The sequence below is a fragment of the Odocoileus virginianus genome, chromosome 7, assembly GCF_023699985.2.
Source record: "Odocoileus virginianus isolate 20LAN1187 ecotype Illinois chromosome 7, Ovbor_1.2, whole genome shotgun sequence".
Classification (NCBI taxonomy): Eukaryota; Metazoa; Chordata; class Mammalia; order Artiodactyla; family Cervidae; genus Odocoileus; species Odocoileus virginianus.
This window is the reverse complement of record NC_069680.1, coordinates 7,081,537-7,095,585: the sequence shown is the minus strand read 5'-3', so window position 1 is coordinate 7,095,585 and position 14,049 is coordinate 7,081,537. Positions and strand designations below refer to the sequence as shown.

The window sequence follows — 14,049 nt, the reverse complement described above, 5'->3', positions numbered from 1 at the left end:
TGCTGTCTCAGAAAGACCCCATCGAGTTTTGCATGGTCATAGTTACACACACACTGTAGACGCACAGACATTGAGGCCCAAAGCCACAGAAATTTCACACACGGACACATGGCACACAGGGACACACAGATCTGAGGGTCCCAGGGAGCTGCCCTGTCCAGTCTCTTGTTTTACTTCAGTCCCAGCCCTCCTCTGGTCCCACACCCAGCTCCCCATCTCGCTCCAGACAGGAGCCATCTAGTTGGAGCTGGATCTAACCCACTCTTGTGGGAGAGCTGGCAGCATCAAAGGGAGCCCTCTAAGCCCCTTCCACTTTGCTGTGCTGATGGTGGGGCCTTGGCTTGGTTCCCACGAACACTCTGGGTTCCTCAGCCCGAGGCATGAAACCCTATCACCCATTCCATTAATTTTTGACCTGGTGGAGTAGAGGTAGGAGGGAGAGCCAGGAAAGGATTTTTCATCCATAATCCACAAACACACAGACACACCCACCAAGACACATGGAGACAGGACATAAAAACACCTACATTATGCTTACCAGCCACAGCTCTTTCTGCCTTGCAGAAGGGGCCCTAGCAACCTCTCAGATCCAAATCCTCTGAACTCCAAAATCAGGGCTTCCTATTTTATTCCTTTAGCACTATCTCCACCACCATCACCATCCATCCCCACCACGACCACCATCACCACCATCATCACGATATTACCACCATTACCACCAGCAACAACAGCATAGCCATCAGGACCATTACTGTCATTACTGGCATTCCCATCACCATCAGCACCATCAGCACCATCACCACCATAACTGGCATCCCACCACCATCAGCACCATCACCACCATAACTGGCATCCCACCACCATCAGCACCATCACCACCATAACTGGCATCCCACCACCATCAGCACCATCACCACCATAACTGACATCCCACCACCATCAGCACCATCACCATCATAACTGGCATCCCCACCACCATTATCACACCTATGACAGCGCCACCACCACTGCCCTCACTACATCATCATACCACTGTCTGCACTAGTGGAAGAGTCCTCCTGGATCCTGACCCAGCATGGATGAAAGACCCAATGGGAAGGGCAGAAGGAGGGTGACGCGCTTCCTAGGAACCCAGGGGTCAAGGCCCGGAAGCTCAGGCCTCTGCAGCAGTCCTGGGTCCTCCCAAACTTCAACCCTGCCCAAGGCCCTGTCTTCCCAGCTGAGTTGGAGCCTCCATCCCCGCCCTCCTCCAGCAGCCAGAGAACTGGTCCCGGTCAGGTATGGTCCTCGTGGTTTCCCAGTGGCAGAGCCACCTGTGGAGAGAGAGAGAAACCCAGGAGGGGTGGAGCAGGGGAGGGCAGACTGCTGCACCCACGGGATTGGTCAAGCTGCACCCTCCAGGCCAGCACCTGACTTGGAAGGTTCAAAGAGACAGTGGCCCCAGCCTCTGCCCGGAGCTCTGCCTGTCTCAGCCATGAGGTGGGCGCCCGCCGGGCAGATTGGGCCTCAGGGGCCATCCTGAGGCTGCGGTGAGGTGAGAGGAGGCCAGCAGGCCCCGTGGGGGCACCATGGACAAGTTCCGGATGATCTTCCAGTTCCTGCAGTCCAACCAGGAGTCCTTCATGAATGGCATCTGCGGTATCATGGCCCTGGCCAGCGCCCAGATGTACTCCGCCTTCGATTTCAACTGCCCCTGCCTGCCAGGCTACAACGCTGCCTACAGTGCCGGCATCCTGCTGGCGCCGCCCCTGGTGCTCTTCCTGCTCGGCCTGGTCATGAACAACAACGTGTCCATGCTGGCCGAAGAGTGGAAGCGGCCGCCGGGCCGCCGGGCCAAGGACCCTGCCGTGCTGCGCTACATGTTCTGCTCCATGGCCCAGCGCGCCCTCATCGCGCCCGTCGTCTGGGTGGCTGTCACGCTGCTCGACGGCAAGTGCTTCCTCTGTGCCTTCTGCACGGCGGTGCCCGTGAGCCTGCTGGGCAATGGCAGCCTGGTGTCCGGCCTGCCCCCACCCGAGCTCGCCCGCCTGCTGGCCCGAGTGCCCTGCCCTGAGATCTATGACGGCGACTGGCTGCTGGCCCGCGAGGTGGCCGTGCGCTACCTGCGCTGCATCTCGCAGGTGAGGGGCCGGATGGCCTTGGGCTGGGGTTCCCCTTACAGGTCGGGTCCCCCGGTCTTGAAGTGGAGCTCCCTCAGGGCGTGCTCATGTTTCCCCAATAGATGGGGGCCCCCCCAGCCAGGGCTGGGTCTGCCTACTCAGACGCAGCTCCCTGGGGCGGGGGCATATTTTCCCAAAGGAGGCCAGGGTTTCTGAAGGCGGAGGCAGGTGTCTTTCCTCAGGTCAGTGCCACCTGGGGAAAGAGGCCTGTGCCCTGTCCTGAGGTTCCCCTGAGTGGACCCAACTGCTCAGTCAGCCCCATGTCCTCCTTCCTGAGCTCCAGTTTGGAAACCTGGGGGAATTTGCATCCTTTTCCTCTTCCAGGCCCGGGCACTGGTGAGGCCGGTGGGTGGCTGGGCCATTTGTGTACATTTCCCTGGCAAATGCCCCCAGATGGCATTCCCTGCTCAGGGGAAGGAGGCTTGAGTGAGGGGATGGACTGAGGATGTGCCCCAAAGGCAGGGCTGGAGGGCCCACTGACGGGGAATTCTGGAGCTCTGGTCCTCCAGCCCTGCTTCCACGTTCTCTGCCCCTCTGGCCCGTCACTCATCTGAGCCCCTAGGACTCCTCAGCAGTTGTTGTGCGTGGGCAGGAAGACCTGGGCAGGGGTCTGTCGGGGAGGGGACAAGGCTACAGAAGCATGCACACTCTGCTGCAATGAGTCCAGACACCCCGGCTTCCCCTTCAGCCTGAATTCTCCCCTCTGGGGCTCGCCTCGTCACCGGGTGCCCCTGTGAACCTCACACACCGAGTGTACCATCTGAACTCTGCTTTCCTTCTCGCCTGCGCCTTCTCGCCTGCGCCTCCTCTCCTGTGAGCACTTGTCCATCATCCACTTTACCCTCCACCTGACCTTTAAACAATTACCTCATAGACTAAAAGGGGCCCCAGAGGGCAGACTGCCTGGCCTATAGTATGTCATTTGGACTTCGGGGGCTGAATTCAAAGTTAAGTTTAGAATTAGTTGACATCATCTAAAACCTGAAAACTATCACATAAAAATGAGATTTCCAGGTTTACCTGAAACTTTAGGAGGTTCAGCCCAGCAGGGCCCACATTTCCTCATCCAGCACATGCTCGGCAGTTTCCCTGCCCCAGGGCTGCTCTACCATAACCCACTGACCCCCACCACTGACAGCGTTTGCCCTGCCTCGCTCACCCTGATTTGGCTGAATGCTTCTCTGTGCAGCTGGGGTTGACCTTGAAGTTCACACTGGGGGAGCAGCCTTCACCGCAGTGAGTTACTGGAGGAATAGAACCAGCACCTGAGTGTCCAGTGCTCTTCAGCACAAGTTTGAGCGATTGTGCAGTTTGTCTCTGTGACCCCTGAGGGCTCAGCTCAGAGCCCACACGGGCGGTACTGACTTGAAAGCTGGCGACTGAAAGGCAGGTAGCAGCAGGAGCCAGAGGAGAGGTGCAGGACTCAGAGGAGGAAGTGTCACTGTGGGTGGTCAAGGAGGGCTTCCTGAAGGAAGAGGCATAGTTAGTGAGGGCTGGTTGGCCTAATAATAGCGACTAACAGTTACTGAGCACTAACTAGGTACCAGGTACTGTGCTAAGTTTGTTGTCACTTTTAGTCCTTGGAACAACCCAGTGGGATGGTTATGATCAACAGCCCCATTTTGTAGGTGGGGAAACTGAGGCACAGAGAAGGCAGGCACTTTGCTCCCAGTCAACTGTTAAGGACAGGCGTGCCTTGTTTTATTGCACATCACTTTATCAGGCTTCACAGATACTTCGTGTTTCACAAGTTGAAGGTTCCTGGCCACCCTGCATCGAAAAAGTCTGTTGGTGTCATTTTTCTAACATCTTTTGCTCACTTCTTGTCTCTAGGTCACATTTTGCCAATTCTCATAATAATTTAAGCTTTTTCATTATTTTATTTGTTATGGTGATCTGTGATCACTGTTCTTTGATGTTACTATTACTGCTCATTGAAAGCTGAATGATGGCTAGCATTTTGCAGCAATAAAGTATTTTTTAATTTAGTTATACACATTGTTTTTTATATGTAATGCTATTGCACATGTTATGTTCGTGTAAATATAACTTTTATACGCACTGGGCACCCAAAAACGTGGTGTGACTCACTTTATTGCCCTGTTTGCTTTAATGTAACAGCCTGGAGCAGATCCCACCATATCTTTGAAATATGCCTGTGGTGCAAATAGGCAAACCCAGGCAGTCTAGTTCCAAGGTCTGCCCAGCTAAGTCCTATGTATTGAGAGCCAGGCCTACATACAGGGCATTTTACTCATGCAGTCTCATTCCCATGAGATGGCATATCTGTGCCCGTTGTACAGAAGAGGAAGTGGAGGCCGTGAGGTGCCGTCATTTGCTCTTTGTGGTCAGTGCTCTTTTCCCTCAAGGCCCTGACACAGAGTGTGGTTTGGGGGCTTGGACAGGCGTGGGAGGCTGGAGGGCAGTGCCCGGCTGACTCTGTCTTCTCTCGTCTCAGGCCCTGGGCTGGTCCTTCGTGCTGCTGACCACACTGCTGGCATTTGTCGTGCGCTCTGTGCGGCCCTGCTTCACACAGGCCGCCTTCCTTAAAAGCAAGTACTGGTCCCACTACATCGACATTGAGCGCAAGCTCTTTGATGAGACGTGCACGGAGCACGCCAAGGCCTTCGCCAAGGTCTGTATCCAGCAGTTCTTCGAGGCCATGAACCACGACCTGGAGCTGGGTCATGCCCATGGGGCGCTGGCTGCCGGCCCCACTGGCTCGGCTGCCCCTGCCGCCACAGAAGGGGCGGATGAGGAGAGGGAGAAGCTGCGTGGCATCACCGATCAGGGCACCATGAACAGGCTGCTCACGAGCTGGCATGAGTGCAAGCCGCCCCTGCGGCTGGGCCAGGAGGAGCCACTGGTGGGCAACGGCTGGGCTGGGGGCGGGCCCCGGCCTTCACGCAAGGAGGTGGCCACCTACTTCAGTAAAGTGTGAGCCGCAGCCAGGTGAAGAGGTGGGAATGGGGGTGTGAGCCCACAGCTCCTCAGACCCCCAAACTGGATGAAGAAATGAAGGCTGCAGGTGCTGGCTGTAGGCTCCAGAGCAGAGCCACATGCCCAGGCACTCACCTGCCCATTTGAGGTGGGAAATTTGGAGTTGGAAGGGACCTCAGTCCTCCAGCTATGGGACTATCCTGGAAGGTCCTGGAGTTATCGGGCCATGAGCAGTATTAGTCAGAGGGATTCAGAACTGCCTTTGGGGGAGACAAGCTGCCATCTTCCCAGCCCCTCCCAGGTCACTTCACCCCTGGTTCACTGTCTCCTCTCAGGCCCTGTGAGCACCTTGCCCCAGCGTTCACTCATCTGTGATTTTTTTTTAAGGATCTTAGTTCCCTTATGCTCAAGGCTCAGGGAAGTCCAGCCACCTTATGAAGCAGGAATCCTCTGATTCTGGCTGGTCTCCTGAGTGAGGCTGAACAGACCAAAGTGGGCCATAAGGACCTGATACAGCCCCACCTGATGGAACACACCTATGGTCACAGGTGATAAGATATCAGAAGTTAGGTCCCGTCAGGAGAAGCCAGGGTGGCTCACCATGGAGGTCACTCAACATCATCAAGGCGGACTGCACACTTACTTAGCCCTGGCACGAAAGGCCCCTGTCTTAGTCTGTTTGAATTGTTCTAACAAATACAGCAGACTGGGTAGCTTCTAAATGACAGAGGCCTCTCTCACCATTCTGGAGACTGGAAGTCCAAGATCACGGCACTGCTATGGTCATGTTCTGAGAGAGGCCCTCTTCCTGGTTGGTAGAGCATGCCAGCTCACTGTGTCCTCCTGTGGTGGGTGAGACTGGGGGCTCTCTGGAGCCTCTTTTTAAAAATTTTATTTATTTATTTGGCTGCACTGGATCTTAGTTGTGGCATGTGGGATCGAGTCTCCTGACCAGGGATCGAACACAGGCCGCCTGCACTGGGAACAGAAAATCTTAACCACTGCACCACCAGGGAAGTCCCTGGAGCCTCTTTTATAAGGCATGAATCCCATGCCTTGAGCACCTCCCAGAGGTCCCACTCCTTAATCCCATCGCCTCTGGGGGTTAAGATTCAACATATGAATTTGAGCAGGGGACACATTCAGACCATAGCACATGCCATGGGGAGGCCTTGGAGATGGCCCTGACATGTCCCTCACATCCAGATCTCAGGTAGAAATCAGACCATCCCCAGAACATTTAGAAAGGGAAGCTGACGTCTTCCCATGTTCTCAGAGACCACAACCCGGGGGGAGGGGGTTCTGAAGTGCTAATGGTCTCTGTCCTGAGGTGGGGGTGAGGGTGGAGGGGTGGGAGGGGAGCTACCTAGGGTGGAGATAACCCAGACTCAAGAGTGAGACAGAATGGGTCAAATGCTGGCTCTGCCACTTACAAAATGTGTCCCTTGGGTCAGTTGCTTCACTTTGCCTCAGTTTCCTCATTTGTACAAAGGAGATGAGGCATCAACCTCATGGGATTGTGTGAGCTTTAAATGGATGATGTAGGTAAAGTGCATGGCATGTGGTAGGCACTCAGCACCTGGAGGATAACAAGGGTATCGATTTCCAAATCTGAGGGTTTCTCCTCCTCCTGGACAGAAGGAAGGGATGTAAGGAACTAGAGCTTCCTTTGTCCAGGGGGAAGCAGAGGGCAAGAAGATGAGCTTCTTGCACCAAGACATCTTGGGGGCCTAGGTCCCACTTATCTAAGAATTCATTTGATCTTGAGCCTTACAACACTGGGTTAATAATTTTCATTCTTCCTCAGGCATCCTTCCCTCTATTCCCACTTCTGAGACCCAGTCTCTCTCCCTTTAATTATTTGGGAAGAGGGAGAAACCTGGAAGCCTAGGTAGGCTGGAATCTTCCTCCAGGAGGTGGGACTTACTCTAGGGGGCGATTCAGATGAGTAAACCAGGGGTGTGTTAGCAGCTGGGAGTGGGGAGAGGTGTTGTCCAGAGGAAAAAAGCCAGCCCAGAGTTATTGGGAAGTACAAAGGTGAAGGAGGGTGATCCAGGGATCCAGTGGTTAAGAATCTGCCTTGCAATGCAAGGGACACCAGTTGGATCCCTGGTGCAGGAAGATCCCACACGCAACTAAGCCCATGTGCCCCAGCTGCTTGAGCCTGCGCTCTAGAGCCCGTGAAACAGAACTACTGAGCCCATGTGCCGCAACTAGGGAAGCCCACACGCCTAGAGCCCGTGCTCCGCAACAAGAGGAGCCACAGCAATGAAGAAACCCCAGCACTGCAACCAAGAGTAGCCTCCACTTGCCACAACTAGAGAAAGCCTGTGCACAGCAGCAAAGACCCACCACAGCCAAAATATAAATAAAAATAAATTTTAAAGAAATGTGAAGGAAAGAGTAAAATTTTAGGTCAGGCAAACCTGCATTCAAATACTGGGACTGTAGGACCTGTGGCAAGTCCTTTGACCCACAATCCTCTGACCCACAGAGGATTCAATCCCTGTGGGTCAATCCCTCTGACCCTCAGTTGTCTGTCTGTCAAACGGATGTTTAAAAGACCTGCTTTTCAGGATTATAGTGAGGTTAAAGGATAACTCCTGAGGAAGAATCTGGAACTGTATCTGGGACATGGTAAGATGTGAAAAAATGAACACTGGTCCTTTTCCCTTCATTCCTGCACATGAGTAAGCCCAGCTGAGGGAGGCCAGCAGGTTACTCAGCAGTTCTAAGGTCACAGAATTCCAAGACTGCAGAGTGGACAGGGATCCAGGGGTCTTTCCCTTGATCCAGGAGGGTGGGTCATTTACACTGTCTTTGGGCCGGGCTCTCCCCTTCAGCATTCCCGATCCTTGACTTTTCAGCCTCAGCTTGTATACCTCCACAGACAGGGATCTCACAACCACTTTCTGGAACAGGCTGGATAGCTCTAATGGTTACAAAGGTCTTCATCTGCCTCCTCCTAATTTCCACCCACCAGTCAGAGCTCTCCCCACAGGGCCTCAGAAAATCCCTGGAGTCCAGAAGTTTCTCATCAGCACTCCTGAGATTTGAAGCAGCATCTGGGCAGTGAGTGGAAGTGAGGACAGAAGAACCAGCAGGGGGAAGTCTTGGTCAGAGAGGACCAGGATGGGGGAGGAGGCCTTTGGCTTTGCATACCCACTAGGAGTCAGCGTCAGTCTGGTGGCTCCTCTCCCCTAATCCTGCCTGGGGCTCGGTTCTGGCTGCTTCTGTCAGTGGGGATCAAGTAGAGGGGGTGCTCCTGAAACCAGCCTGGAGGACAGGCCCAGACCAGAAAGGCCGGGGGCCCCCTGCCTGGCTCCCGAACTGGTCCCACTGGTGCGGAGCCTCTGAAGGCAGGCGGGCCGCTGCAAAACTGACTCCTCCACTTCCTCTCCTCTCCCCGCGCCGCCCGCCCTCCGCCCGCCCCCACTGCCTGGCGCCCGCCTGCCTGGAGGCTGTTTTTCCACTGGCTGGCACACCGTCCATCCCGCGGGGTTCAGCCTCTTTTCTGGAGTTAAACTTTTCAGAAGACCCCAACAGCCCCAGGCCCTGCCCGTCTCTCCTGGGCAGAAGAAGCAAAGGGGGAGGGAGAGGGCATGGGCTGGTCCTCACCCAGAGTCTCTGATGTTTTTGCGCCACTTGGAGAGCCCTGCCCCTCGGAGGCCAAAGCTACCGGTGCCTGCAGCGGATCCCAGGTAAGGAAGGGGAGCACACAGGGCCATTCTGGGTCTACCCGGAGGGACTTTTCCAGGGAGCCAGGCCCCTCACTGAGCCCCCTCCTCCCACTCCCCAGGCACCTGTTTCCTGTCCTGACTGCTGTTGTTGGAGGTCCCATCCGGGCCTGGATATGACACTCCCAGGCCTGGGGCCCAAGGGCAGTATACTCAGGGGCAGTGTTCTCTCCTCTGCACACCACCCACCAGTGTTGTGATTTTTGAACGCAGGGGAGCATATTAGAGGCCGTTAAGCCAAGAGGACGGGCGGGGGCGGGGGGCTGCCTCTAACCGGATCATCCCTAGCAATATGGCAAACTCTTGTCTCCCAGGGAGTTAGAGTGGAGCTCCAGGACCACCGGAGACAGTGAGTTAGGGAAGACAGATCTTTTCTCCTTCTCCACCTGGCAACCCACGTGGCACCCAGCTCTGCCCCAGCCCATCAGGCAGTCTTGGCAGGAACCAGGAGGGACAGTAATCCAGAGAGGAGGCACAGAAGGAAATACTGGCAGGACTCCCCCACCTCTGTTTGCTGCCCGCCTCCCACCTCCCACGTCTCCACTCCCCAGCTGCCTCTGGCCTGAGGACTTTTGTTTTTCATCCCGGGATAGAAAGAAGAACAGGGGCCACACCCTTGCCTGTGTGGGCGGAGCCTGGGAAGGGAGGTGGGGCAGAACAGGGCTGAAGCTGGAGGCCAGGGCTACTTCCTGGCAGGCTGCCAGCACTGCTGCTACCCAGACAGAGCAGGCTCGAGAGACAGCCTGCCTTCGGAGGCCCCACTGTCTCTCGGGCATGGCCAAGCCTTAGGCTTCATCAAGGCCTTCTTTGCTGGCTGACTGGGCAGCCCCAGGCCTGGGGACCTGGGTGGAACATGGCTGCTGGACAAAGAAAGGGGAACGGATGGGGAAGGGGAGGCTTGCCAGCGCGCTTGTGGATGGGCACAGGGCAGGGGCAGTAGGAAACCAGGAAAACAGAGGGCTTGCTTAGCTTGACCCACTGTTGTTCACTTCCCAGGCCTCCTTAGGTCACGCTCAAAAGTCCCGCCCATGCACATCCATATTTGAATAGCTTTGAGCAAAGCGCTTATCCTCTGGAGGTCTTAGTTTCCTGATCTTTGCCCCACGAAGAATTACCCCCCTCACCCCCTGCCATCAACCTCACCTCTGGGAGGCACTTTCAGGACTGGACAGGGTGAGATAGAGGATGTCATACATGACAGTTATCAGGCACCGTTTACTCCCTTTCTTTTCCTCCAGCATTCCTAAGAGGAGGGCAAGGGCCAAATGATTTATCCTCTTTTCACAGATGAGAACACTGAAGTCCAGAGAAAAGTCATGAAGTATGTTGAGAGCCAGGATCTCCTAAACCAGTCCAGACCCTGTGGTCTCCAAAATGAAAAGGCTCTTATGAACTCCATGGAGGCTGCACCAGGCTCTCTACTGACTGGAGACCCCTTCCTCCACACCAGCCCATAGCACAGGGTCAAGCCCAAGTCCCTCATCCACGGACACCCACTCCAGCTTTTATACCCATGGGCTGGACACCCGAGGACACACCCTCCAAACTGTCCTAGGTCCCCCAGCACCTTAGCAGTACCTGGAATCCCAAAGGGAAAGCCAGTCAATATCCCACATTCCCCAAAGCCACAGGGCCATTCCTAGTCCCCACCTCAAGGGAAGCTTACGGAGATGACAAGAACCTAAGTGTGTGAGGCAGACAGACCTGAGCTTGAATCTCAGCTCTGCACTCATGTGTGAGCCAGGCAGGCAATCACCCGGGGGAAGCCTCTACCTTCTCAACCATGCACTGGGCTATCACAGCTCAGTGCAGGACCGTGATGATGGGCAATGAGGGATGCAAAACGCCTGACACAGAGTAGGAGCTCAGCGAACAGTGGCTACTCTCCCACCCAGGCCCTGGGGCTCCCCGAGTCTCCTTCATTCCTCACCAGCCTGACTTCACAAGATCCCCCTTGGTCCCTATTTTCAGAGGCAAATACTGATTTGTCATCTACTGTCCCACAGGAAGCACACAACTGGCCACTACAGAGGATGAAATGGCAAGACTGTGCCCTGCCTTCCAGTGCCCACTAGCCTGCAAGCTCTCATAGTCCCACCTGGAGCCATCACCCAGATCTCCTCCTGCCTCCACGCTTGCCGTCAGTCCTCCGGCTGACCCATCACCATGGCAGCCCTGATTGCAGAGAACTTCCGCTTCCTGTCACTCTTCTTCAAGAGCAAGGATGTGATGATTTTCAACGGGCTGGTAGCACTAGGCACGGTGGGCAGCCAGGAGCTGTTCACCGTGGTGGCTTTCCACTGCCCTTGCTCACCAGCCCGGAACTACCTGTATGGGCTGGCAGCCATTGGGGTGCCCGCCCTGGCACTCTTCCTCATTGGCGTCATCCTCAACAACCACACCTGGAACCTGGTTGCCGAGTGCCAGTACCGGAGGACCAAGAACTGCTCGGCTGCCCCCAACTTCCTCCTCCTAAGCTCCATTGTGGGCCGCGCGGCCGTGGCCCCCGTCACCTGGTCTGTCATCTCCCTGCTGCGTGGTGAGGCCTACGTCTGCGCTCTCAGTGAGTTTGTGAACCCCTATTCGCTCACGGTTGGAGAAAGGAGCTTCCCACTAGCCCATGCCACAGAAATCCTGGCCAGGTTCCCATGTGGGGAGGGCCCTGCCAACCTGTCAGTCTTCCGGGAGGAGGTCAGCCGCAGACTCAAGTACGAGTCCCAGGTAAGACTGTACCAAGAGAAGCTCCTCTTTTCTCCCCTACCTGATGGCGAGTGGGTAGGTAACAGCTCAGGGTTAACCCTGGAGTTAGTCCTCTGGGGCTGAGCTCTCCAGAAAATCACTAGATTATCAGTCTCAGGCATCAGAGCTGGGTATCCACAGGTTAGCGATTGGTGGGGCAAGGGTCAACGCCATCCCAAATAAGAGAGTTTTAAACATTAAAGGAATTTTCTTCTTGCTCAGTCCGAGCCTGATACCTGTCACAGATTAAGCCCTTTGCTCCAGCCGGATTGAGCACAAACCCCTGCCGTCTTACGAAACTTTTGCTGTTGGCCGTGAGCTGGTAGTGGAGGATGGCTGGCTCAGGGGACGAGCCTGTTCCTATCCCAGGAAAAGCCACTACCCAGCAGAGTCAGCCTCAGGCACTGGTAACAGAAGAGGAGTCCCTTGAGACAAGAGGGGTGTCCAGTCAGGAAGTAGCAGCTGCCGCCACGATCCTAGCCTCAGTCTCAGCTTAGTTCTGAAGGAGCGGAGTTGGTCAGGTAGAGGAGGTAAGGGCAGAGAGTTGGGCAGGAGCAGAAAAACAGCTTGTGTTAACTTGAAAGAAGCAGGGTGTGAGAAACAGGCAGAAAAGAGCAGTTTTCTTTTTTGGGGGGTCACGCTGCACGGCATGTGGGATTTTAGTTCCCTGACCAGGGATTGAACCCGTGCAATGGAAGTGTGGAGTCTTAACCACTGGCCCGCCAGGGAAGACCTGCGCACAGATTTTCTAAAGGTACATAAGTAACAGAAGTAGAAAAGCAGGGCTAGAGACAGCACCAAAGGAGATGGAAGATGGTAGACAGAGAGATAAAATGTGTTTGATGCTCAAATGCCCACAGATCTCTGTCCACGCTTAAATGGGGAAACAAAGATGACCTTGACTGTCCTAGTCCTCAATAGGTTCACGGCCACACGAGACAAGCACATGAGTGATTTCCAAGAGGCTATGTCTAAACACAGAGAAGGTGTGAGCTCCAGGGAGTGAGGGCAAAGTGGAGGAATCAGTCCGAAGGACCTGCTGCCCTTAGAGGAACAGAATCTGAGGCCAGGGAAGTGACAGAGCCAGCTCTTAGGGGGTTATATCTGGTTCCACCCAGCCCACACCCTCTGACCAGCTCCCGCCACTTCTTCCCGGGGCAGGTGGGGGTCCAGGCAGCTCCCTGCCCGCCCTCAACCCTGCCCCTTCTCTCGCCAGCTCTTTGGGTGGCTGCTTATCGGCGTGGTGGCCATCCTGGTGTTCCTGACCAAATGCCTCAAGCACTACTGCTCACCACTCAGCTACCGCCAGGAGGCCTACTGGGCGCAGTACCGTGCCAACGAGGACCAGCTGTTCCAGCGCACGGCCGAGGTGCACTCGCGGGTGCTGGCTGCCAACAACGTGCGCCGCTTCTTCGGCTTTGTGGCGCTCAACAAGGATGATGAGGAGCTGGTCGCGAAGTTCCCAGTGGAAGGCACACAGCCGCGGCCACAGTGGAACGCCATCACAGGTGTCTATCTGTACCGTGAGAACCAGGGCCTCCCACTCTACAGCCGCCTGCACAAGTGGGCCCAGGGTGTGCTGGGCAACGGCATGGCCCCCGACCATGTAGAGATGTCCCTGCTTGCCTCCTGAGGGTCCTATTCCCACACTCTTGGCCAGTGACAGTATTTGGTCCCAAACGGAACCCCACTGCCTGCTCACATCAGCAGCAGAGGGGACTTCTCTTCTTTGGCTGTGCGTGGCTTGTGGGATCTCAGTTCTCTGACCCAGGGCTGAACCCTCGCCCTCTGCAATGAAGGTGCAGGGTGCCAACCACTGAATTCTCCAGAGATTTTTTTTTTTAACCATGGATTTTAGGGGAAACAGGCCAGGAGAGAAACGAACACAAAGTAAAACTGGGATATGGATGTGAGAGCTGGTAGATGAGGTGGGCTCTGGCAGGAAGGCCCTCAGACCTGAAGAAGTCCCCTTTCCTGTTGCCACCAGCCACTTGGTCAACAGCTTTGGAGAAAAGACCCTTTCCCAGAACTGGTCCTTCATGAACTATGATGTGGAGGATGACCTCTGACTAGAGGGACCCAGTCCCACCAGTGTGGGAAGCCCTGACCAGCAGAGTCAGGTGACGATGAAACTCACCAGCAGGCTCTGAGTGCAGAAGGCTATGCAGTTCATTTGTGGAACTGCACATGGACATCTGGCTCGGTGTGCACAGGTGGGAAGCAGCCCTCTGGCATATGCCTCCAGCTTTGTTTTATACACATTTTGATAAAGCTTTTCTTAATATAAAGGACTAGCTTGGTGTCTGTGTGACTAGATGGGTCATGCTACAGCACGCTGGAGGTCATGATGCTGTGCACTAAGTTGCTTCAGTTATGTCCGACTCTTTGCAACACCTGGACTGCAGCCCACCAGGCTCCTCTGTCCATGGGGATTCTCCAGGCGAGAATACTGGAGTGGATTAGCCTATCCCTTA

General features: G+C 55.2%; 2 protein-coding genes across 3 annotated transcripts; both read left to right on the top strand.

Annotated features, from left to right (window-relative positions):
- Positions 1-1,447: 1,447 nt before the first annotated feature.
- On the top strand, positions 1,448-5,100 carry CALHM1 (calcium homeostasis modulator 1). The gene is made up of 2 exons (XM_020900250.2): positions 1,448-2,120; positions 4,618-5,100. Exons 1-2 carry the CDS (start codon positions 1,569-1,571, stop codon positions 5,098-5,100), a joined length of 1,035 nt encoding a protein of 344 aa, XP_020755909.2. The 5' UTR covers positions 1,448-1,568.
- A 3,178-nt stretch (positions 5,101-8,278) lies between these two features.
- CALHM2 (calcium homeostasis modulator family member 2) lies at positions 8,279-13,866 on the top strand. Of its 2 annotated transcripts, XM_020900249.2 has the most exons (4): positions 8,279-8,800; positions 10,124-10,157; positions 10,843-11,557; positions 12,792-13,866. In XM_020900249.2, exons 3-4 carry the CDS (start codon positions 11,003-11,005, stop codon positions 13,206-13,208), a joined length of 972 nt encoding a protein of 323 aa, XP_020755908.1. In that variant the 5' UTR covers positions 8,279-8,800; positions 10,124-10,157; positions 10,843-11,002; the 3' UTR covers positions 13,209-13,866. The 2 variants fall into 2 exon arrangements, with proteins under 2 accessions (XP_020755908.1, XP_020755906.1); XM_020900247.2 differs by lacking the exon at positions 10,124-10,157.
- Positions 13,867-14,049: the final 183 nt, after the last annotated feature.

Bases quoted from the DNA above. Each gene is read 5' to 3' on its own strand.
- CALHM1 (XM_020900250.2), top strand. From the start codon at position 1,569: ATGGACAAGTTCCGGATGATCTTCCAGTTCCTGCAGTCCAACCAGGAG. The intron at 2,121-4,617 runs GTGAGGGGCCGG...CTCTCGTCTCAG, and splicing joins ACCTGCGCTGCATCTCGCAG to GCCCTGGGCTGGTCCTTCGT.
- CALHM2 (XM_020900247.2), top strand. From the start codon at position 11,003: ATGGCAGCCCTGATTGCAGAGAACTTCCGCTTCCTGTCACTCTTCTTC. The intron at 11,558-12,791 runs GTAAGACTGTAC...TTCTCTCGCCAG, and splicing joins GACTCAAGTACGAGTCCCAG to CTCTTTGGGTGGCTGCTTAT.